This window comes from Spinacia oleracea, chromosome 1 (genome assembly GCF_020520425.1).
Source record: "Spinacia oleracea cultivar Varoflay chromosome 1, BTI_SOV_V1, whole genome shotgun sequence".
Taxonomy (NCBI): Eukaryota; Viridiplantae; Streptophyta; class Magnoliopsida; order Caryophyllales; family Amaranthaceae; genus Spinacia; species Spinacia oleracea.
Genome location: NC_079487.1, coordinates 110,113,416 through 110,136,434, shown reverse-complemented (window position 1 = coordinate 110,136,434; position 23,019 = coordinate 110,113,416). Strand labels below are relative to the sequence as shown.

The following is a 23,019-nucleotide window of genomic DNA, read 5'->3' as shown; positions in this document are numbered from 1 at the left end:
GTTTAAGGTGAATATAAGACTTGAGAAACTGAACATCACACAAAAGTGTTTCTTATTTATGAATATATCATAGTTTTATAAGTTGAATTTAGTTGAACATGATTCTTTATAAATTGAACATGAGACTTGAGAAACTGAACATCACACAAAAATGTTCTTATTTGTGAACTATCATCTTCTATAAGTTGAACATGATGAATTATAAACTGAACATGGAAATTTTTAGACAATGCCACTTTTGATCTTTTAGTAAAGAATAATGAACATCTGCTTATAAAATCTGAACATTATTAAAGAATACTGAGCACCTACATAAAAAATGCTTTTGAAAATATCATACTAGTTTTATAGGTTAAATTTAGTTGTACATAATTCTTTATAAGTTGAACATGAGACTTAAGAAACTGAACATCACACAAAAATATTGAACATATATTAATTTTATAAGTTAAATTTAGTTGAACATGATTTTGTGTAAATAAAACCTGATTCTTTATGAATTGAACACGACAGTTGAAAAACTGAACATCGCACAAAAGTGTTATTATTTGTGAACATCATCTTTTATAAGTTAAAGATGATAAATTATAAATTGAACACAACAAACTCATATTTAATATTCAGCAATAATTACCACAAGTACAACCACCAATAACAACAATCCTAACAAACTCATACTTAATTCTTTATAAGTTGAACATGAGACTTGAGAAACTGAACATCACACAACAGTATAGAAAATATATTAGTAAGTATTGAACATATCGTTTTATTAGTTGAACATGATTCTTTATAGGTTGAACAAGAGAGTTAAAAAACTGAACATCACTCAAAAGTGTTATTATTTATTTCATCGACAATATTAATTTGAACATGAAAATTTTAAATCAAATAAGATCTTAATTTGAAGAGTTAGCGATCAGCAGCATTCAATCGACAGTGTACAGAAAGCTATCCGCTCATTAAGTGCATTTCCCAGGCTATCAATAGATCAATAATATATCTATATGATTGTCACCACAAGCAAGGAGATGAAAGATACTGGAAACTAACAGGAATAGACCAAACCTAACTAAAATTACCCTCGAAAAATCAAATTAGAATTTATAAAAATAAGAGCTTAATTTAATCTTTAAAGGTTAAAATTGGGAGCAAGAGAATTACGCAAAAAAACAGCGACGATGACGATCGAAGAACTATTCGGTATCATATTTTGCGTAAAATTGAACATGATTCTTTATAAGTTGAACACGAGAGTTGAAAAACTGAACATCACACAAAAATGTTATTATTTGTGAACATGACTTTTATAAGTTGAATTTAGTCGAACGTGATTCTTTATAAGTTGAACACGAGAGTTGAGAAACTGAACATAACACAAAAATATTGAACATATATTAATTTTACAATTTGAATTTATTTGAACATGATTCTTTATAAGTTGAACATAAGTTCTGAGAAATTGAACATCACACAAAAAAGGTTCTTATTCGTGAACATTAACCGGGATATATTATGTTATTGTAACATTTGTTAATATCAAAATTCATAGAGTACATGACAATTACCATTCAACAATTTCTGACAGGCACAAACCATAAAAAAGGACAATCCACATTTTTTTTCTTCTATTAGCCACATTACAATAGTAATGAAAAGGAAATGAAAACACAAAGGGATGAAATGTACCATGTGTACTTGAGCACGAACCATAAAGCAACTGAACGCAAAATTAGATCATTGCATCCTCTGCATCATCTTTTTTGGCTTCTTTAAAAAACTAAAATTGTGCTTCCTGAGGTAATTCACGCATCTATGAGATTTATAAATCGCCGACGATGAATCAGCTCCAGAAGCTCAAGAACATCTGACCTAAATCAATATCAAATCATATTCGTTAGCTCAGCTCCGTCAATCTCGTGTTCCTTGCTCTCTGAAAAGATCGAGAGAGCAACAAATGTTCTAACCGGAACGGAAGAGATCCAAACTCCGACAAATAATTACAAAAACCACTAATTAATTTTAGCAAAAACTCAACAAATTGCAATCGCAGTTTTGGAGAAGGAGAGAGAAAGAGAGATTACAGATGAGGAGGATGAGCTAGCTGCGAGTGCGACCACGGTGAAGGAGGCGAGAAGGACGAGGAACGAAAAAGGAAAGGACGAAGAAACATAGAAACATAACGCCGACGATGGAGGTAATTGCTGGGAGAAACCACCAAGAAAATCAATGTAGCTGGTGATATTATGATGGAGGTGGTGGTGGCGCCGCCGGTGATTTGCCATATCAGTAAAAAAAATGGAGAGAGAAAATGGAGTTGATGAGAGAGAAGATGGTGAGAGGTTAGAGGAGAGAGAAAATGGGTATATGCTGAATTTATGGGTGATATTATGATGGAGGTGGTCTTTAATCCAGAAATGACGTCGTTTTATCTAGTATGCACGCATAGATGCGTAGATAGGTATCTATATATTAATAATTAATTACAGGAACCGCTACCAAGCATGAATTTTGAAAGACTGTCAAATGCATATAGCCATATATAAGCCCATAAAGCCATAGTGGTTCCCCTTCAAAATGAATCCTAACACTTATAAAGCTTCATACTTTGATTACTATTCACCCAATAGTGCATTTACGTACATGCCCCTCATTTCCTTCTCTGTTTTATTTTGTCTTATTCTTAACAATAGAGCATTTACGGTTTCACCCTTCCATTGCTATACAAGATGTATTGTTTTCTTTGGGTATAATTTCCTATATATTGTACCTTCGAACTATCAATTAAAACGCATATGGTTTCTATTTCCTGTTACATGTAAATCCAACATCTAACTTTAACATATCATTTCTAGCATTTACAATAAATTGTAAGTTCCTAGCTTTTAAGTAACATTTTTACAAAAATAATTTTGTATACCTAGGGGGATCGTGCGCGCTAGCGCACGATCCAAGAACTAGTTAGTCATAAATGAGACAATAAAAGTTTCCCCTACAAAATTGGACTCATATGCGAATACTCAACCAAGCTTGTTTAGTGGGTCGATAGAGAACTTATTATCAAATGGTGGCCGCACTACACTGATCAAAGCCTCCCTCACTAGTTTGCCATTATATTACACGTCATTATACCCTATTTCAAAAGGCTCGTCGAAAAGATTATCAAAATCCAACGACGCTTCCTTTGGAGCGGGCAGTTAGACTAGAGGCCACTAGCCCCGATCTCATGGGACATAATTGGAAGGCCTACAAAAATCAGTGGGCTTGGAGTAGCCAATCTCCTCCATCTCTATCTAGGTCTTCTTTTCAAGTGGGTGTGGCGGTTCTCCAACGAACCTAATGCGTTGTGGCGACAAGTAGTGCAAACAAAGTATGGATACTCACCCTCCTTCACGTTAAGTGATCTCTCAATTCCGTCCCTAGGGGGACCATGGAGGAATATATGGCCCAAATTCTGAACAACCCAAATGTCAAGATGCTGGCAACTGCTAAATCACGAACACGAGTTGATGATGGCACGAATACACTCTTCTGGCATGACATGTGGGTGGGTGAACGATCCCTCAAACTTGAGTTCACAAGGCTATTCTCCATCAGGGCTAAACCAAATGCATCAGTTGCATCCTTGGGATTTTGGGATGGTAATATTTGGCGATGGGCCTTATCATGGCATCGATCTTTTGGGCCTAGACACTCTTCAGAACATGCATCCATGCTACTCCTCCTCAACCGAGTTTGCCTTGCACCTGGCCGCGTTGATCAACCTGTTTGGACTACGAATACGTCTAGGGTTTTTCCATTAAATCATTTTGCTTTGAGCTCGCCATGGCAGCCTCCCCAGGGCAATGTAGTGCTGTTAATGGGGTATGGAGGGTGCTTATTCCCCACCGCATTGATATTTTCACATGGATAACGCTACTTGAGAAACTTAACACAAGGGATAAGTTTTCCCGCATCGGAATCATTCCCCAACCCGAGTCATCGTGCATCCTCTCCAGAAACTTAGCTCGGTCTCTATGGGGGTGGTGGCTATCCATATGGGGTGTCAACTGGGCCTTCCCTCTCACTTTGAAAGACACTTTCTTGCAACGAAAATGTTGGGTTGGCAACCCTTTTTTCAAGAAAGTCTGGACTGTAAGTTTTTTCGTCATCCTATGGTCCTTGAGGAAGGAAAGAAACAACAGAATTTTCCAAAACTCATCAATGTCATTACATAAATTACAAGACCTAGCTTGTTCTCCTTCGACTTAGTTGGTGGATTAAGGGGTGGGGGGACCCTTTCCCATAGTCAAGCGAACAAATCATCAGAAACCTATCTTGTCTCTTATGGGATGCCTCCAATGGCGTAGTTGGTGTGAATACTACTACAAAAGTTGGAATAAGTAACACTGAAAAGAGAACGGTTAAGTGTATTAGGCGTATCCTAGGACAATATAGATAGCCTTTCCCTCATGGGTGTTATGTTGGAAAAAGAATATAGAGCGCTCGCCACACTTCACAGTTTCGTATTTTTGACCATAATAAAAAAAAAAAAAATTAAAAATATTAAATGCATAAACATCACCTAGTCGTATATAAACAAAACAACAACAAAAAAAAAAACTACTCGTGTCACTGGAGGGTTTTCCCACAAAACAAAACCCCAAAATCATCTCCCACGAAACCAAAACCAAAACCAAAACCACCCACTACTACCGATCTCCCCACCGTACCGCCGTACTGTGGTACCGCCGCGCACCGCTTCTTTTCAACCTCCGCTGGACGCTGAATGCCGAACGACTCTCCACCACTCCGAATTTCAAGGTTGGTATCTTCAATTTTGTTCTGCATATTTATCCTTCAACTAATAACCCTTGATACCCAAGATTATGAATATTGTTATAACCAACTTGCAATGTAAGTATGTAATTGTGTAAACTCTAAATACTTAAAAAGGGTGCTAATGAAGGTTCGAAATTTTTCATAACCTTCAATTAATAGGTATTTTTGTGGGTTTTGAATTAAATGTGTTTTCCGATTTTGTTGATTTTTAATCGGTATTATTTGGAATTGTAGCAACGAAAACTCTGTACAGTGTTATTGCTGAGTTGTAGTCATGGCTGCTGATACTGAGCCATATGAGATTCTTCTCCATCTTCCTTTGTTGGATTGTTGGATGAAGATAAGATATATTAATTTTCATCAATTTGTTCATTATTTTTAATCATGCAACAAATTGTTAAATGTGTGTGTTGGTTTGTTTTCTCATTCTGTGAATTGGGTTTAGGGAAGTGGACAAGTTAGGATAGAACTACACTGGGTGGATTTGTGCTAAATTTGTGTTGCGTCTCCGGTTTTCAGTATTCTTTTTGAATCGGTTGATGATGTGTAGTAGTTCAAGATCTTTGTGAGGCACTTTAGAGTGCAAATATTGACCTATGGTAGCTATAATGAAGGGGAGTTGGTTGTTTGCTCGAATTTATTTGTTTCGGGAGGTTGAATTTGGTTGCTACAATGAGAATTAGTTATGTTTGAATTCGAACACCGTCTTTTACCTTCATTTGTGTGCGGGAAAATAACTTACCTATTTTTCTTGCTTACTAGGAGCCAGAGTATAGAGATTGTAAAATATAGCGCACAAGCCTTCTATTGAACATGCAATTATTCATCACACTCTGCCTGATGAGTTTCTTCATGAGGTAATGAGTCTAAGCTGCTAATTCTTCTGCCATATTCTTGTTTAAGACTAGCTTTTAATTGTGTTAATTATGCTTTATTTTCCTTTTCATTACTGCCTCTAACCCTCAATCCTGATGAACTCTCCATTTCGAAAGTGGTCTTTACTACACGAGTTCATCAAATTGGGATATTCACATTGGCTTGATATTGTTTTTAGGTAATTTAACAGTATAAGTAGAAAATGATGTTTTGAAATGTATGAAATCTGTTTGCATAGGGCACATTTGGTATGTGGGAATAAATGAAGGTAATGGTAATGAATTAGATGTTAATTTGGAAGGAAAGTCATATGCCAAAGTCTATGGTTACATCGTAGACTGGGACTGTGACACCAGATAGCGTTGAAACTTCAAATTAGCTATTGATCCAGTGTGTATTTAATTTATGAAATGGCGGCACCTCATCAGAAATGCAGATGGAAATTAATTAAAAAAAGAGAGTAAAAGTGACCTGTTTTCCCATGTATAGTCCCTGTTTTTCTGCATTTTAGTTATACAGTTTAAACCAAATTAAACGGACAACTTTCTTATTTGTAGCATCACTCAGTCACTCTAGTGTGGGCATGGCTGTGGAAGAATCAACTCCACTTGACACGAGTCCCATTTTAAGCTATTCTCAATACTCAGCTTTAATTCAAGATAATAATAATATGCCTGAGTAGCTAATCCGTTTTGCGTAAAAGCAACTGATTATAACTATTCATGTTTTTAGTGTTTTGCTGTTTTATCTACTTCCCTTCCTCTCCAAATATCTATTTTTCTTCATAAATTTTCATTGTTACTTTTATGACATGGAGTGGTAATACTGGTAAAGGAAATTTATGAAAAATAACACATTTTTGGACTTTGGAGATGAAATTGTATTACTAGGTACCATGTAATATGTATACATACCATTGAGAATTAAGATGGAGTTTAACTTATAAAATTACAGATTACATGTTTTTATTACCATGATTCATCCTTCCTATCAAAAGGAGCAGTAAGTAGATCTGGTAGAAGTAGTGATATTATGCCACTATGTATAAAGTTGAATAATTTTTGAGTGCCTTCTCATTCCCTGACAACGATTTCAATTTAATCTGATATTTGACCCTATAAACTTGGACACATTTCCTATATGAATCACACATTAGTGAAAGGGGAGGCAAAGTTAGATGTGGCGAGTTGACCTTCATTAGAATTTGTAGATGTTGATAGTGGACGTAAGAAAAAGAGATAGACCTGCAAACTTGAATTTGAAATGTTAACTTTGGAGTTTGGATTTAAGGGGAGATCTTTAAAATATAAATACACTATGTATTCAAAAATTATGTAGTCAATTCCATCCTTTTGGATCATGTCTTTGATGCTAAATGTTTTGCAATTGTTTTTTTTGTCAGGACCACTCTAGCTATTTTTGTAACACCCTAATAATTCCTTGCTTAAATCATTTTCCAACTTAAAATAAAGGAATTACTAAAGCATTACCGCCACCGTGATAACGGTTAAGGCTATTACCAGAATTACGCAGCGGAATTTAATGTCAACTAACTTTTGAAAACATAATTAATAAATATCGAGACCTCCTACAATTAAACCAAAGTATAAAAAGTTCAACAATTTCAAACATAATTAAAGTATAGATAAAATAGTTTTAAAGTACGAAAGATGCAACTCTCTCAATCATCTCAAGCCACATGATTTCGATCGTACTTTGATCTACCAACCTGCTATATTATTCTACTCCCCATCAATGCAAGTGCAAATGATAGATCAAACACAAAGCACGTAGTCAGCAAAAGCTGAGTACTTACAAGAATAGAGTGAACAAAACTAAAAACATGCATCACTTACTAAGTACTAATCAACATGCAACGGCCATTCAATAAATCAAACAAATCATGAATACAAGACTCGACTCTTGACTCACAATATAATTAGAATAAGCTTCGAACGGGCCAAAGAAATATTCCATAAAGGAAAGGTGATGGGAGCCAACCATACACCAAATATATAATAATAAAATCGGGCCATACCGAGTGTCGGGCCATACCGACGGAATTCTTGCGCATAATATAAATGAAACAACGTCTTGTATCATTAGTAGGAGTACGAGCTTTCCGGCAAGACTCCCCCCATTGTTCATACTCAAGTTATATACGTTCCAAGAGTTTTGAAGCTTGTTTTGGTTGCACTTTACGTTTATTAATATTTTATTAAAGGTGAATTCAAGACTCAACAATGTACATTCATTCAAAACCAAAACAATCTTATTTTAATGCTTTAAGACTTGTGATCAACCAAGCAAGACTCTTGTGAAATTACTACCATGTCCTCCTCACCAAAGTGAGATTCCACATCATGCGCATTAACATGAGGGTTGTGCCCTTGCACGACAAATTCTAATTCATTTCATATAATATTCCCAACTGAACCCTACATGTGCGGTGGCTTACGTGAGCTAACCCTTCACATGTGGTAAAATAAATAGTACAACGAAGTACGAATAATTGGCTCAAAGTATGCTAGACATCCCGTACAATAGCATACAAATAAATAATCCATTCCTTGCATGTGAAACAAACCATACATGCATAAATATTGAACAACATGATTGACAATGAAATCCATACTCATAATAATCCCAAGATGCTTGTTCAATCAACAAATCAATAATTCTAACAATAATAATTCACATGATCGTCCACCAAATCAACTATGAATTCACCAAGTTCACGTAATACAATTCACATCCGTAAACAATCATGTAATGTCCCTTGACAATTAATGTGGTTGCCCTAGACTTGTACGTACCTGGAATACCTAAGTACGGGGGCCACTGTGCGAATCACAACTTACTAGAAATCAACTCCTATAAACACAATGGAGAAACTTAATTATTATCCATGTTTACTAAATTTCCAGCAACTTTGTTTAGTTTTAAAACACTTGAATTAATTAGAACTTAATCGTTCATTAATAAAATAATCGTCTCAATCAATCGTTTAAAACCCTAGCATGAAATTAATTTATTTTCATGCGTAAAACCATTAAAAATCGACGTTTTAAGTCTTTATAATATTCTGAAAAATATAATTGATTATCATAATTAAATTCATCATCTAATTATGCTAATCAATCACCCATAAGGCTTAGATTAAAACTCCAATCATAGTTTGTAATTAAAACCATTAAAACTAATAAAAATTGAAGCTTTAATATATACTTCGAATCTGAAAATTATAATATTTCAATTCAAAACATCCTTCAATAATTCAAACATACAAATCCTCAAAATTCGGTGTTCATAACCGATCCCAGCATTTTAATTAAACAAAACCAATAATATTAATATAATTTAAAATACGGAATTGAAGTAGAATAGGCAAGGAAGAAGAGAATTATACCAATCCGGCCTATAGCACATAACAACCACGAATTTAAGTGATTGGGCGAAAAAGATTGAACAACGAACAAAAACAACACACACGTTTCGTGTGTGCGCGCGCGGGCAGGATCGAAGGCAGACACAGCAGCAGCAGCTGGCGCGCGGGACAAGAGGGCGAGCAAGAGAGTGAGGTGAGGGGCGTGTGGCTGGGCGAGAGCAGCGCACACAGCAACAACAATAGCACACAGCAGCAGCGCGCAAGGGGAAGGGCGAGCGCTGCGCGAGGGAGCAAGGGGGAGAAAATTACTGCAGCAGGATTTTAGAACGCTCATAACTTTTAATCTACAACTCGGCATTGATCGATTCTTGAGGCAAAGTTCACGAACTTTTCGAGATCTACAACTTTGAAGAAGAAACCTTTTTCTGAAAACGAACGGAAGTAGGAGAAAAACGGCCAAACATAAGTTCGACGAAAGAAAGAAGAATTTAGGGTTAGGGTTTTGTTTTTAGGTTTAATGAATAATAGGGAGCGATTTTGAGGGTGAGCACCTATATTTATAGACTTAGGAAACTCAAAGATGGGCTAGGCTTTAGGATTCCCTTTCGGGCTTCATTAAACATAGGATGGGCTTGTTTAATTTGTTTGGACTTGAACTTGAAATTGGATGGGCTAGATTCATTTAAAATCATTTGACTTTTGAAACCCAATTAAATTCCCAACATTAAATAATAAATTCGTTTAATATTCTAGTAAAATAAAATACATTTAAATAACATTTAAATGCGTTTTAAATTCTAAAAATCATAAAAATACTTTATAAATATAATAAAATATATTTATAAAATACAGAAAAATACGAGGTATTACAATTCTCCTGCTAAATTAATTGCTAATTATGATTTTGCAGCCATACCTTTTTATCCAAGTCACACTGTTGTGATACAGACTCAGTAATTTGTTCGAGTTCTGATGGTGTTTCTATTATGTTCCCGGGAGTAATTTGAACATCTCACAAAGTATGTTATTCGTTACTTCTCATGCACGTGTAAGTTTTGGTTGCTTGGATAATTTATGTACATGAGTATGCTATCCTTTGTTAATATTGTTCCAGGTAAACAATTGGTATCATCCTTCTTTTACCATAAAATAAAAGAACAAAAAACAACATAGTCATAGTTGTTTTTTGCTCGTCTAAATATTTAAAAATGAGAAGGCCTCACCAATTACCATCTCAAAGAAAAGAGAGGAATAAAAGTTGTTGGTTGTATAATTGTGTGATATTCTTTGTGTTATAGTTGATAGTTGACATTTTAAAGAACAAACTAGTTTTGATTACAGTTGTTAGTGGTAATAACTCTAATAAGGCTCCGTATTTTGGTTGCCTACTAGTCAGGGTGTTTCTGGTTGCCTGGCTCTTGATATTATTAGCCTCTATATATGTTTGGTGAAAATGCTTTACTGGTAGTCTATGGAATCTTCACTGTAACCAAGTCACCCAAATAATAGTTTTTTTTTTCCGGCATCCAATTTTTAACTTGTCTCCTCTGACCAACATCACTAATTCTAGTTCTAGTTGGAGGCTGGTTTCAGCTGTTGATGTTGTATGTAAAGTTACCAAAAGGACGAGCAAAAAGAGTTTGCACATTCAGAAAGCATGTGTCAGACTTTGATCTTAATCTTAAAGTTGATGTTCTAGCCCTAAAGTTGATCTTAATCTTAAACTTTAGACCTTTTTATTAAATTGATGTTCTAGCTCTGATTTCTGAGCAGCTATCAAGGGTACTTTGGTGGTACAAGACTGATAGTCATGCAGCTGAACTAACAACAGGGTTCTACAACCCATGTAACTGTGATGGTTATGCTGCAATGATGTCCATGTTGAAGAAACATGGAGCTGCTTCGACCTTCACTCCTGCAGAAGTGGACTTGTTGGATCAACTTGTGGATTCTTCTGAACACTTGCTGTTCCTGAAGGACTGGCTTGGTAAGTAAGTACTACATAACATTTTGTTGTTTGCAGCATTTTTTCCTCTAGGCGACAACGCTGAAATACTTGTTTTGAGTAAAAAGAAAGCATTTCATAATCTTTTTTTGGGTGAGTAAAGATAGCATTTCACTTAAATCAGCTAGAATGCATTTTAGTTACAGTAGGAGGTTTGAGACTTTACTGGTGAAGTTATTTTTTTCTTCTTTTTTGGCCATATATTGCAGATTTTACCTTTTTGGTCTATCTAATCTTCTCTAGAACCTGCAAAGGGAAACAAGAGATAGAGACATTTTTAGTACATCACCATCAACCACTTTTTGTTGTGGGTTGCAGAATTTGGTTTATAGCTTAGGATCTTAAAATGTCTCAGAGTTGGCCTACCCTTTAGAACAATGGCACTATAGGAGATTCAGGAAGGTACAGGGATCATGATCTTCACATTGATTTTGCAAACCTCCGTTCTAGGTTTTGTGTTTTGGAAATCTGTGAGCTAATTGTTTGAGCTTCGGATTCGTTTTCGGTTGATTATTGATTGGAATCGTCTTCTTCTCCTATTGGCAGCCCTTAATTAAAAAATGAAGATAATATGGGGAGACAATTATTGGAAGTTATTGGTTTTACTGGGAAGGAGGCCATTGATTTTGTTGTTATTTCTAGTTTTAAGTTATAGCAATCGATAATCCTCTTTGCTGCATAATATTTTTTTACTAAATATACTGATTTTGAGAGAACGCCGCTCTAATGAATCGTGCTTTTTTCTAGAATGGGACTCGTCATAACTTGGAATGGAGCAGCCACTAACAAGTATGCTTTTTAACTCATTTAGGCCTCTTTCTGAACTTTTTGTATTTGTTTCATACTTCATATTTTTACACAAGATTATTGCGAATATAAATATGACTGACGGTTATGGTTGATCAGCCCAATATTTGCAGAAATACTACTTGAGAAACCACGAACAAGATTGTTCTTTCGAGAATATGCATTGGATGTTTCTACTGGTCGTTGTGAAGGTGATGATATTCTGGGTGTAGGTCAGGTAGGGGGTGTGCCATAGATTTTTTTAAATTCTAAATAGTTCGTGGTAGTTGTATACTCTACTTTTATTCGTTTATTTTAATTCTTTGTTGTAAGTTTGTTACTTAGTAAAATTTCGATGATTGTAATTTTAAAGAATTAAGTATTAATAACAGATGGTATTGGAAATTGGAGATTGATTGACTTTTTATTTAATTTTATTGTATTACCGGAATATACAAAATTTATTTATTAGTTCCTATTATAAATTATTTATTTTAAAAAAAAGAAGCAAGGTATAGAACGGTGGCCTATAACAGGCGCTCTGTATGCTGATGGAAATGGGGTAGTATATAAAGCGCCTATCTACAATAACCGTTACGTATTTTTATGTTTGTTTAACAGTTACATATGATAAGCGCTCTATTCCTTCTCCATTTGTTGATTTTAGAAAGGGTATATAGATCGTCTTTCTCAAACCACCGTCACATATGATCAGACTATAAAGCGTCTGTTCCAACCGCTTTATAAACTTTATAAAGCATTGAAGAGCAGAAGAGCGCCTTTAAGGCGCTTTATAAAGTCTATTTCAACAGCTCTATATTCCTATTTTTGTAATAGTATCGTCCACCTGCAGTCCAATTATCATGGAATCCACCAATGTTGGGCCACCTCAAATGAAATGTTGATGCATCATTTTTACCCTCCTTTCAAATGTCTCCATTGGAGGTGTCCTGCGGGGTAGTTGTGGCCTCTTTAAATACATGTTCTCAAGCCCCATCCCTCCAATCGAAATCAATGGTGCAGAGGTACTTGCCATCTACTGAGCCGTTCAGATTTCTCAAATGAGGCCATCAAAGCTCAACCAATATTAGTAGAGTCTGACTATGTGAATGCTGTCAAATGGTGTAATGACGAATAGGGAGGCCCATGGAATCTAAACTTCCAACTGAATTATATCCGTAATGCACGAAAATAATGGTTGAATTTGTCAATCACCTGTAAAGGAAGAAGTGCAAATATGGTGGCAGACTCTTTGGCAAAGAAAGGATTGGTAAGGGACGTCGAGTTCATTGCATGGATGTAACCCAATTTGTTGGGGACTGCTGCCAATCCAGTTCACTTTTTGTTTGCATAATGTAATGAGGCTGTTTGAAAAGCTTTAAAAGCTTCGAAATAAAATCCCCAACTTATCAAAAAAAAAAAACACTCGATATTAATCCACCATCTAATTTGTTTATTTTTTTTCAACTTTCAACCCACTGAAATCACAATCCCTCAATAAAATTAGCACTTTAAAAGACCGCTTAACAATCACTATATAATTACTCGTTCATTGAATGAGCTCAGAAGGTAAGTTACCTTTATACAGATTACACAATATTATTTATGCAATAATTCTAATTTTGTTATGAAAATAGGGAGAAATGGAGAGAGGGGAAGAGAGAAACAAGCAGTTATGATCTTATTCCCATCAATATAATATGTACATATACATGTATTATATAGGATAAGGATGCTAGTGGTATAATGGGCATCCACAATACAATACATTTATAACACTCCCCCTTGGATGTCCATTATCTAAAATAATACAATGACCCTGTAATATACATGGAATGATGCCTCATTAAAAACTTTACTAAGAAAACCCTGTGGGATAACAACTTAGTGAAGGAAAAGAGTACAACACTCATCATAATACTTTTGGGATGTTGCCTCGTTAAAAACCTTACCAGGAAAACCCAATGGGACAAAACCATGGTTAAGGGAAAAAGAGTGCAACGCGTATTTTCTCCCCCTGATGAATACATCACTTAAGATCTTCAAGTTCAATGAATATAATATTGTTGATAACTTTTCAAATGTATCAACATGTAGCTCCTTGAAATTTGATTCTCCACCATTTGACTTGAGTTTTCAAATCTTCACTTGTATGCACTATGTGAGTATTTATATCACCAAACTTTTGAAAACAATACCTGAAATAAATATATATTCTTGCATATAATATCACAAAATGTATCCTTTCATATTGGACATATATAAACTTTCTTCTGGAGGTCATAAGTATTAGTAATCAATAATCTTGATCAAAATTTCTCTAGTCATACTTTCATGGCAATAGATGATAGTTAACAATATCATCACCCAACTAGTAGGTATAATATAACTGATACCATTATTTATGGTTCTCCTGGACCATGAAATAAAACTCATTGTAAGGAAATTACATACTCTTATCTTATGTTATGAATCAACTTATATTAGTACAAGAATTCTTTCATGAATAAACTAATATGTATATTTCATAATTCTCAAGTACTCAAACTACTGGTTGAGACGATAATTCAAAAACACTCTTGAAGAGTTTAGATAATATTTTATCAAAGTTATGACATTCATATGTAAAACTTAAAAGGCTAGATGTTTAAGAACATCATGTATAAGTTCTTCAGGAACTTTTCTTATTTGCATGATTCATAACATGTTAAATCAACATTATATATATATACTTCTTTCGCAACTATTCGCCCATTGGAGTAAGAATCTCATCTTATAATATTCACAAAGTTGCAAATCCGTCTTACCATTTTTTGGATGCATATTCATATACGACATCATAATAGTTTTGAAACATGCAATATGAAATTATAACTGGATAATCTACATCATACCATGATAAAACATAAAAACAAACTAAATGTATGATGAATGATGCATTTACCTATTAACTACACATGTATATGAATGTAAGACTCAAAATGCAAAACACTGTACAGTGTGGATATTTCAAATCCATATCTTGTTGGACTTCAGGTCCATGAGCTCATTTGATCATTATAATGATGTCTACATCGAAATAGACATAAATTTATAATCCCCTACTCAATCCATTATTTCTCGCATATGCATTATATTTCGATTCCATCATATACCGGTATCATCAAAATTCTTCAACATATACTTTGCATGCTATTCATCAATGATATCTGAATAATTATTCAATAGTTACCATTCATATTTTCTCATGGGCCATCTATTATAGTTCAGATATCTATACCACTTCAAGGGTATTTCATACATAATATAATTAATAGTGTTTTCTTTCTTTTCAAAAACATCATCAACTGCATTATCTTGCCATCCTTTTCATATAATCACTATGTTGGAATCATATATATAATCTACACTTCAGGTGTATATATTTAAATAAATATTGACAAGATATATAATTCTCAACACTTAATATATGTAACATCGAGCACTATGACTATCATATACCTTTATGTCTCTAGACATTGTAAAACTTAACATAATTAAGTCATAGATATTTATGTCCAAACATACTTCGAGGACATAAAATTGGCATGTACACTTTCTCATATGGGGATCAATTTATTATCTTTCAATTTTTCCAACTTATTTTTGCTCGTCTCCCCCTAAGTTGGGAAAATATTTACAATATATTATGGGGCATAAAAAATTTCACCAACTAAATAATACACTTTTCAGCGTGTATTTTAATAAATGTTTCATACTTTCGTTCTCATCTGGAGATTAACATTTATCATGGGGAGTAGATACACTGTGCAGTTGTATATTTTTCATATTTTCTCATTTCGTGCTGACATATGATTGCCCCAATCAAGAGATTTACGATATTTAAATCAATCACAAAACACTTGTAAACTTCTTGGTGATCTACAAGTCACTTACTATCATTTTTGGTGAACTTCAGGTCACTTACTATCATGGTGAACTTCAAGTCACCTATCATATCATTATACAAGTCACTTACTATCATATTTCATTTTTTGTAAACTTCTTGGTGATATTCAAGTCACCTACTATCATTCTGGTGAACTTCAGGTCACTTACTATCATGGTGAACTTCATATCACCTATCATTATAAAAGTTTTCAAAGCTATTAATATCTCTTGTATTTATTTTCTCAATCGATTCATTATAACTATTCGATTGAAATACAACTCAACCTCATCAATATGTCTTGCCTTTGAATATATATACAACATATGAGGGGGTGTCAGCATATAAACTTTTATTTGACAATAAACTCTCATGGCGGGTGTTCTTAAACCCGGATGGCCTAAATTATCACATCATACATATATAATATCATATAAAATATTTCATTCGATAACTGCTGGTTATCTTCTCAAAGTGATCACTGTAATTATAAAATACTATAATTTGAACATATTGTGATGTGATATAACGACACAAACTGGTGTCTCATTTGTAATAGCAAGACAATTTAACAAAACTTATGGAAATATAGCTTATACTCTTCTGGAGTATTCGTTTCAATTGTGGTACATATCAATTTCAATAAACATATTCATCTTTCTTCATCTTCTGGATGATATCAATATCATAAACTCATACTCGTATTCATAAAAAGGAGTCATTGATTTATGAACAAAAACTAGTACCACATTTAACATCCATGTATCATTTTAATCCATATACCACTATTTTGTAAACTAAAAAGCTATCTCCCACTGATCTTTACATATATTATATTCTTAATTATTGTAAGAAATATTGTTTTCCCCACTAAATACATCTCTTCATAATTATTCTCATTGATGTATGAGGGGGCATTCATAGACTTTAATAACCAGTTATTCTATTCAGGAGTGATGTACAACAAATAAAAACAATTATAATAACTATACATGATACACAATCATCTTTTCACAGTAGCACACACAAATTAATACAAAAATAAACTCAAGGAAAACATGTATTACGAAATTATAACTAGATAATTCTATAACAAATAAAATAAGATTACGCTTATATGTTGATTATATATATATGAAAATAAAGGCAACATAAGACAACAAAGGCAACGAAATCGATAATATATGAATTAAAGAAATCAATGATGACGATAAAAACATTTGAATAATGATAATAGAATAGCAGTACAGCAGATTATAATTAATGACAATAACCATCTGCGATGGGAAGTGATAAATCCAAGGAAAAATTTCACTTATTCCAAGGAAATCAACTATGAAAAAATGTGGATTTCCTTGGCAGAAGTAAAATTTTCCTTGGATTTATCATTTCCCGTCTGCGATGGTACATCAAATACTTTGCATCATGATCAACGCAACATCGATATAATACCAAACAGTGATGTATCGATTGCGGAGATAACAAATAAAATATGATGAAAATAAACGTATTTAACTACTTAAATAACAATCAAATCCGAAAACTCCAAAACATGATGGATAATACATGTCAGGCCAAAGAATATTACTCTAAACTCCAAAACTAACACGTAACATTATGCAAATCCGAACTATAAAACAAACGGTTACTACGTATGTTTAAGTATATCCGGCAACGCAATATTTGAAATCACGAAATCACCGTATTTATCAAATTAAAGTATGAAAAATAAAATCATTTGACTAACTAAAATTACAATCAGATTATAATTCAACAAATATAGTATCATACAATTCATGTAAATCAATTAATATTTAGTGAATTTACTTACATCGATAGTGACGATTTTCTTTGTTGTTTTCTCGTTTGTTTAGTCGCAATTTCCTTTGATATCCATCGACGGTTAGCAATGGTGCTGATAACGTGTTATGAAAATAGGGAGAAATGGAGAGAGGGGAAGAGAGAAACAAGCAGTTATGATCTTATTCCCATCAATATAATATGTACATATACATGTATTATATAGGATAAGGATGCTAGGGGTATAATGGGCATCCACAATACAATACTCCCTCCGTCCCGGAATACTCGACCCGGTTTGACCGGCACAGAGTTTAAGGGACTTGAATTGACTTATTTAATTTAATAGGTAGTAGTTGATAGTGGGGTATTATTTTAATGTAGTTAGTGGGAAATGTGTAAAGGGGTGGGGTTGGGGGAGAGTAGGGGTTGAATTTTTAATTATTTTTTGTATGGAGTAAGGGGTAGGTGGGTTAATAGGGGTGGAGTGAGAAATAATATAATATTGTTAGAATATTTCCATTTTTAGAAACAGGTCAAGTATTAAGGGACGGCCCGATAAGGAAAACAGGTCAAGTATTCCGGGACGGAGGGAGTACATTTATAACAAATTTATTATTTATGCAATAATCCTAATTGGTATTGTGGTATGTATTACTCCGTACATGATTATTGATCGACCTAATCGATCATAACCAGAGCCGACTATTGGGCTTCATAGCCCAATAGCATTGGACTCCAATTCTTTGGGCCCCCAAATTCCGAGGTCATAATTGCTACAAATACTACGCAGCGCTATATATGTGATCACATATATTATGCTATAGATGCTTTGTGATGCATACAAAATTACAAACTTCTTAGATAAAAATATCGTATGAGAATATTTTTTTTGGGTTGGTGAATCCAAAAATTAGGAATAAAAAATATGCTTTTATATATAGCTCATGGCCCTTAATAACTAAATTATAAGCTAGGCAAGAACTTCGATCATAGGATGATTAAACCAGTTTTGACATCCAAATTGCACTATATTTTCGATCTCGATCTGCCTTTTAAAAAAAAAAAAAAATCTTTTGTGGGAAGTGAATAAACAAAAGTGCTTAAACAGCCTCTGCAGATATCACAAACATTTAAAATACATGTGTTTAGAGCACTATATTTACCAATAGTGATATGCGTGAGAAATCCATAATATTTAAGGAGAATATTTACCAAAGCTTCCATCTAGAAGCTCTATATTGGCGTTGCAAGCCATTAAAGCTTCAAACCTCATTGTTTGCATTTTTTGCCTTTTTCTTTTTCGATCTTTCACTTATCTTTTCTTTCTCTTTTTGTTGTACATATATAACATATTGTAACATGTTGCCTTTCTACGGTATACACCATTCAACCCTAACTTATTCACGTAGCTGTTAATGAATCATATAATTCTTGTCCAATTGTTATATGCTCTGCTAAGTTCCTTTTGCCGGGGTTTCCCTTCTATTGCTCTGCTTATTTGCTGATTTCATTTTACCGATTGATTTCAATATATTTGGGGTAACGGCTGTTAAATTTAGGTCCGCTTGTCTAGGGCTCGCTCTTAGTACGAGTCCATCACAATCAAAGTCAAAATGCGCGTTAGCGAGCGGTCTAAAAACTAGTTTGTTAAAAGTACTTGTACGGTCGTTCCTGTATTATCCTATAGCCGGTTGTAACTTCGAGGGGACATAGACACATAGGCTCTGTTTGGTAGAGTGTAAAACATTTTCATTGTAAAATGATTTTTCATTGAAAATATTTTTCAAAGGAAAAGACAATTCCAAACTAGTTTTCCTTTGTTTGGTAACTTAAAGGAAAATGAGAGAAGATGGTGAATATTGAGGGGAAGAAAGGAGAGGGAGGTAAGGAGGAAAGAAGGAAAAGTGGTTTCCCTCACTTTCAAATGGAAAAGGGTTTTCCACCTTTGAGGGAGTCATGGAAAATGGTTTTCCATCCCTTACCCAACCAAACAACGTAAAATGATTGAAAAGGGAAAAATCGTTTTCCATGAAAACGTTTTACGCCCTACCAAACGAAGCCATAGTGTGAAAGAGTTTAAAGCTACACCCGAATGTAGGATGGAAATCGTAAGAAACGAGGGATACAGCAATTGACATAAGACTGCTATTTCCTCATGTTATAATTTAAACGAAATTGATCGAGCACAAAGCCATCACTAATTCACTGTACCAAATTACCAAGTTATATACCAACAAGTACACAGGGAGTTGGGAGAATGATTCTATCACACGTCTATGTGAATAGAACGTAGAAAAATTATACTCACCGTAGGTGTGCCAAAATCATTATCTTAATTAGAATGTCGATATTCACTTTTATCAACTTAATAAATTACCAAAACACTTTATGCGCGCATCCATTCGTATTTCACAGTAGGTTAGGCATCAGCAAAGATCAACCACAAGAACATCCAAAAACTAATCCAAACAAATCATGTAGATGTACATTTATTTATATTAATTAAATACAATTATGTTGGATTCCCAGTGACAAAATGCCAAACAGATGGAAAAAAAATATGCTGAAAATGGATGATTCGCCAATAAATTGATGAAATTGATAAAATTGTATCAAAATAAATATTCATTAAATATCTTTATTCAACAAAATCCTGCTTCCTCTTTTGAGACCAACATTGATCTTCAACTCAAAACCCTAACCCTAATTTATCCCTTCTTGGTAATTTCATCCATGGAATACCAAGAACTAAAATCCAAAAATAATCAAAATAATAAATAATACTCCTCTAATAGTATAAACAAAAGAAATATTATTACATATAATTTCTATTACCACTAATTACTTACTAGTTCTAATACTATACCATAGGCAAATTGGTCAAAAATAGTAAAAAAAAAAAAAAAAAAACTTGAAATCTCTTTCCCAATACATAATTGAAAGAGAAATAAATATGAAATTATAATTAAGTGATATTTTTAAATATTCTAATTGCAATTAATTAGGGATTAATTGCAATTCATAATCAACCAACCTCTTTGGGAATTCACAAGGAATATTTTGGGACATGGTGCAAGTTTTTGCATGTTGTTTCTCTCCTTTTGTTGACCATAATTCTCCACCAAACTTTGATTTCCAAGGAATTAATTTAATTAATTAACACCTTAATTACCTCTTTAGAGAAGAAGATCGAGTTGCATGCAAAATTTTGATCAAAATTAATCTTCAAATTTGATGATGATCGGAGAAGAACAAGAAGGGATCATGATCAGTACCATAATCCCAAAAGTTGGCACTATGATGATATTCTTCCAATTCACCACCTAACGACGACATCGGCCAATTTAACGGCGACCCGGGTAGATTAATCATACTTGGATCCGAATGCCCGATTACTTGCGACCCTAAAGATAAACTTGAATCAACTGAACCCACAAGCGAGCTGATCTCATCGCAAAAGCTTTTATGATGATATTCCTCATTATAACCATTTTGTTGCTGGTGGTGGTGGTGGTGGTGGTGTTGGTGGTGCAGTTGGGTTTGATCTAGTGGTTGGTGCTCCACCACCTCTTCCTGCAACTGCAATTGATGTTGTCGATGATCATGATCATGATTATCACTAATGACAGTACTATTGCTAGTATTAAGCAATCCAATGGTACTATTGTTATTATTATCATTATCATTATCATTCATATTATTGTTTACAGCCGGTTGCACGAAGGGTAAAGATGCAGAAGGAGAAAACGCCGCGGTCCATTGCAACGAAGGCCCGTGGACAATATTCGGGTAGTACGGGTACTGCAACACCGATGTCGACGACGAGGTGGACCCCGCTCCAGCACCGTATCCACCGTAAGGGAAATTGGAGAAGCTGAAACCAAATCCATTAGCGGGCTTAGGGAGGATAGGACGTAGTGTTTGAGTTATGCCGGAGGAAGAAGAGGAGGAGCCACGAGAAGAGGAGGAAGCGGTGGTGGGTCCACCAGAAGTAGGAGGAGGAGAAGGTTGTAAATTAAGCTGAGCCCTAGAACCATATAAAATAATAGCAGCCCGGTCATAAGCCCGTGCAGCATCTTCCGCTGTTGCAAAAGTACCCAACCATTTACGGGTACGTTTACGAGGTTCTCGGATCTCGGCTACCCATTTACCCCAGCTCCGTTGTCGGACTCCACGGTAGCGAAACTTGTTGTTGTCCGGACCACCTTTCCCCCGACCTCGCTTATTACTGTTATTGTTACTATTAGGGGTGGTTGTGGTGGAAGAAGAGTTGTTGTTATTACTGGTTGTAGAGGAAGAAGAGGAGGAATTGTTGCTAGTACTATTAGGAGAATCTTGGGAAAGAGGGAAGTGATGTTGCTGCTGCTGCTGCTGCTGCTGCATGATAATATTGGTGTTGGGAAAAGAGGAGAGAGAAAAAGGAAGCAGTGGTGGGAAGGGGAGGTGGAGAGTGCCTCGGAGGGTGGGTGCAGACTGACTGTAGCTAGAGAAGTGCAAAGTGGTGGGTGTGTGAAGGAGGTGAAGGGTGTGGAAATGGGAAGCGTGGAATGCTTGTAAATGGTGGAAAAGGGCGGTGGGGATTTATGCTTTAAACACCCTTTGTATTTATATCTGCATTTCTCTATTACTAATTATTATTATTATTATTATTATTATTATTATTATTATTATTATTATTATTAAATTTATTGTGTGTGAAGACTGAAGACTGAAGACTGAAGACTGAAGAGAGAGAGAAATTGCTGCATAGTGAAGGAAGTGATGAGCAGGGATGAGCTGAAGCTCATTAGTCATTGGGCTTGGGAGGATCATTTTCTTTGGGACTCTTCCCAATGCTTTTTTTTTTTGGAAAATTTTGTTACTAGTAGTACTACTCGTTTTGGTAGTTCAATTTACTCTCAACAAATGTTTTAGGGTATCCAAAGATTACTTTAGGCCCCGACTAATCTAAATTTGAGTCATGTTAAGTCATGTTAAGTCAGTAATTGGAGAGGAACTCTTCTAACAAATACTCCTATTGTGTAATTTGTAGATCTTGGATATGAGATTGATCTCTAGTTTAGGGTACATGTACAACTATGGGAAAGATGGCATTGTTGTTCCTTTATTTCTAATACGGAGTAGTGACAAATACATTCTTTTTAGTACTTGGTATTATACATAGGACTATAGGAGGTGATATCTTATTATTGACTTTTGATGGAATAAATTTAGAAAAGTTAATGACTAAATGTGTTTATTTGAGACTGCGTAAAATTCAAAGGAGAAGTTTTATATACGGGAAAAAGTACATTAAATATGAAATAGAGAGAGTATATGAGTAGAAAATAAGTATTTCTTGAGAGTTTATATGCAAACATTCAAACAATCTTGATTTTTTTTTCATTTTTGGATGAGAGTTTTCTTAAACTT

The 23,019-nt window shown here is 34.4% G+C and overlaps 2 protein-coding genes across 4 annotated transcripts; one reads left to right on the top strand and one right to left on the bottom strand.

Annotated features, from left to right (window-relative positions):
* Positions 1-4,482: 4,482 nt before the first annotated feature.
* Positions 4,483-12,292, top strand: LOC110798638 (uncharacterized). Of its 3 annotated transcripts, none has more exons than XM_022003826.2 (6): positions 4,483-4,803; positions 5,584-5,678; positions 9,996-10,133; positions 10,859-11,076; positions 11,838-11,879; positions 11,997-12,292. In XM_022003826.2, the coding sequence occupies exons 3-6, from the start codon at positions 10,107-10,109 to the stop codon at positions 12,130-12,132; spliced, it is 423 nt and encodes a 140-aa protein (XP_021859518.1). In that variant the 5' UTR covers positions 4,483-4,803; positions 5,584-5,678; positions 9,996-10,106; the 3' UTR covers positions 12,133-12,292. The 3 variants fall into 3 exon arrangements, 1 of the variants encoding a protein (XP_021859518.1); XR_002536137.2 differs by having other exon boundaries at positions 4,513-4,803; positions 9,996-10,104; positions 10,859-11,072; XR_002536138.2 differs by lacking the exon at positions 9,996-10,133 and having other exon boundaries at positions 4,547-4,803; positions 10,859-11,072.
* Positions 12,293-20,368: 8,076 nt separating this feature from the next.
* On the bottom strand, positions 20,369-22,105 carry LOC110798630 (ethylene-responsive transcription factor ABI4). Its single transcript, XM_022003819.2, has one exon. It carries the CDS (start codon positions 21,988-21,990, stop codon positions 20,833-20,835), a length of 1,158 nt encoding a protein of 385 aa, XP_021859511.2. The 5' UTR covers positions 21,991-22,105; the 3' UTR covers positions 20,369-20,832.
* Between the last annotated feature and the right edge of the window lie 914 nt (positions 22,106-23,019).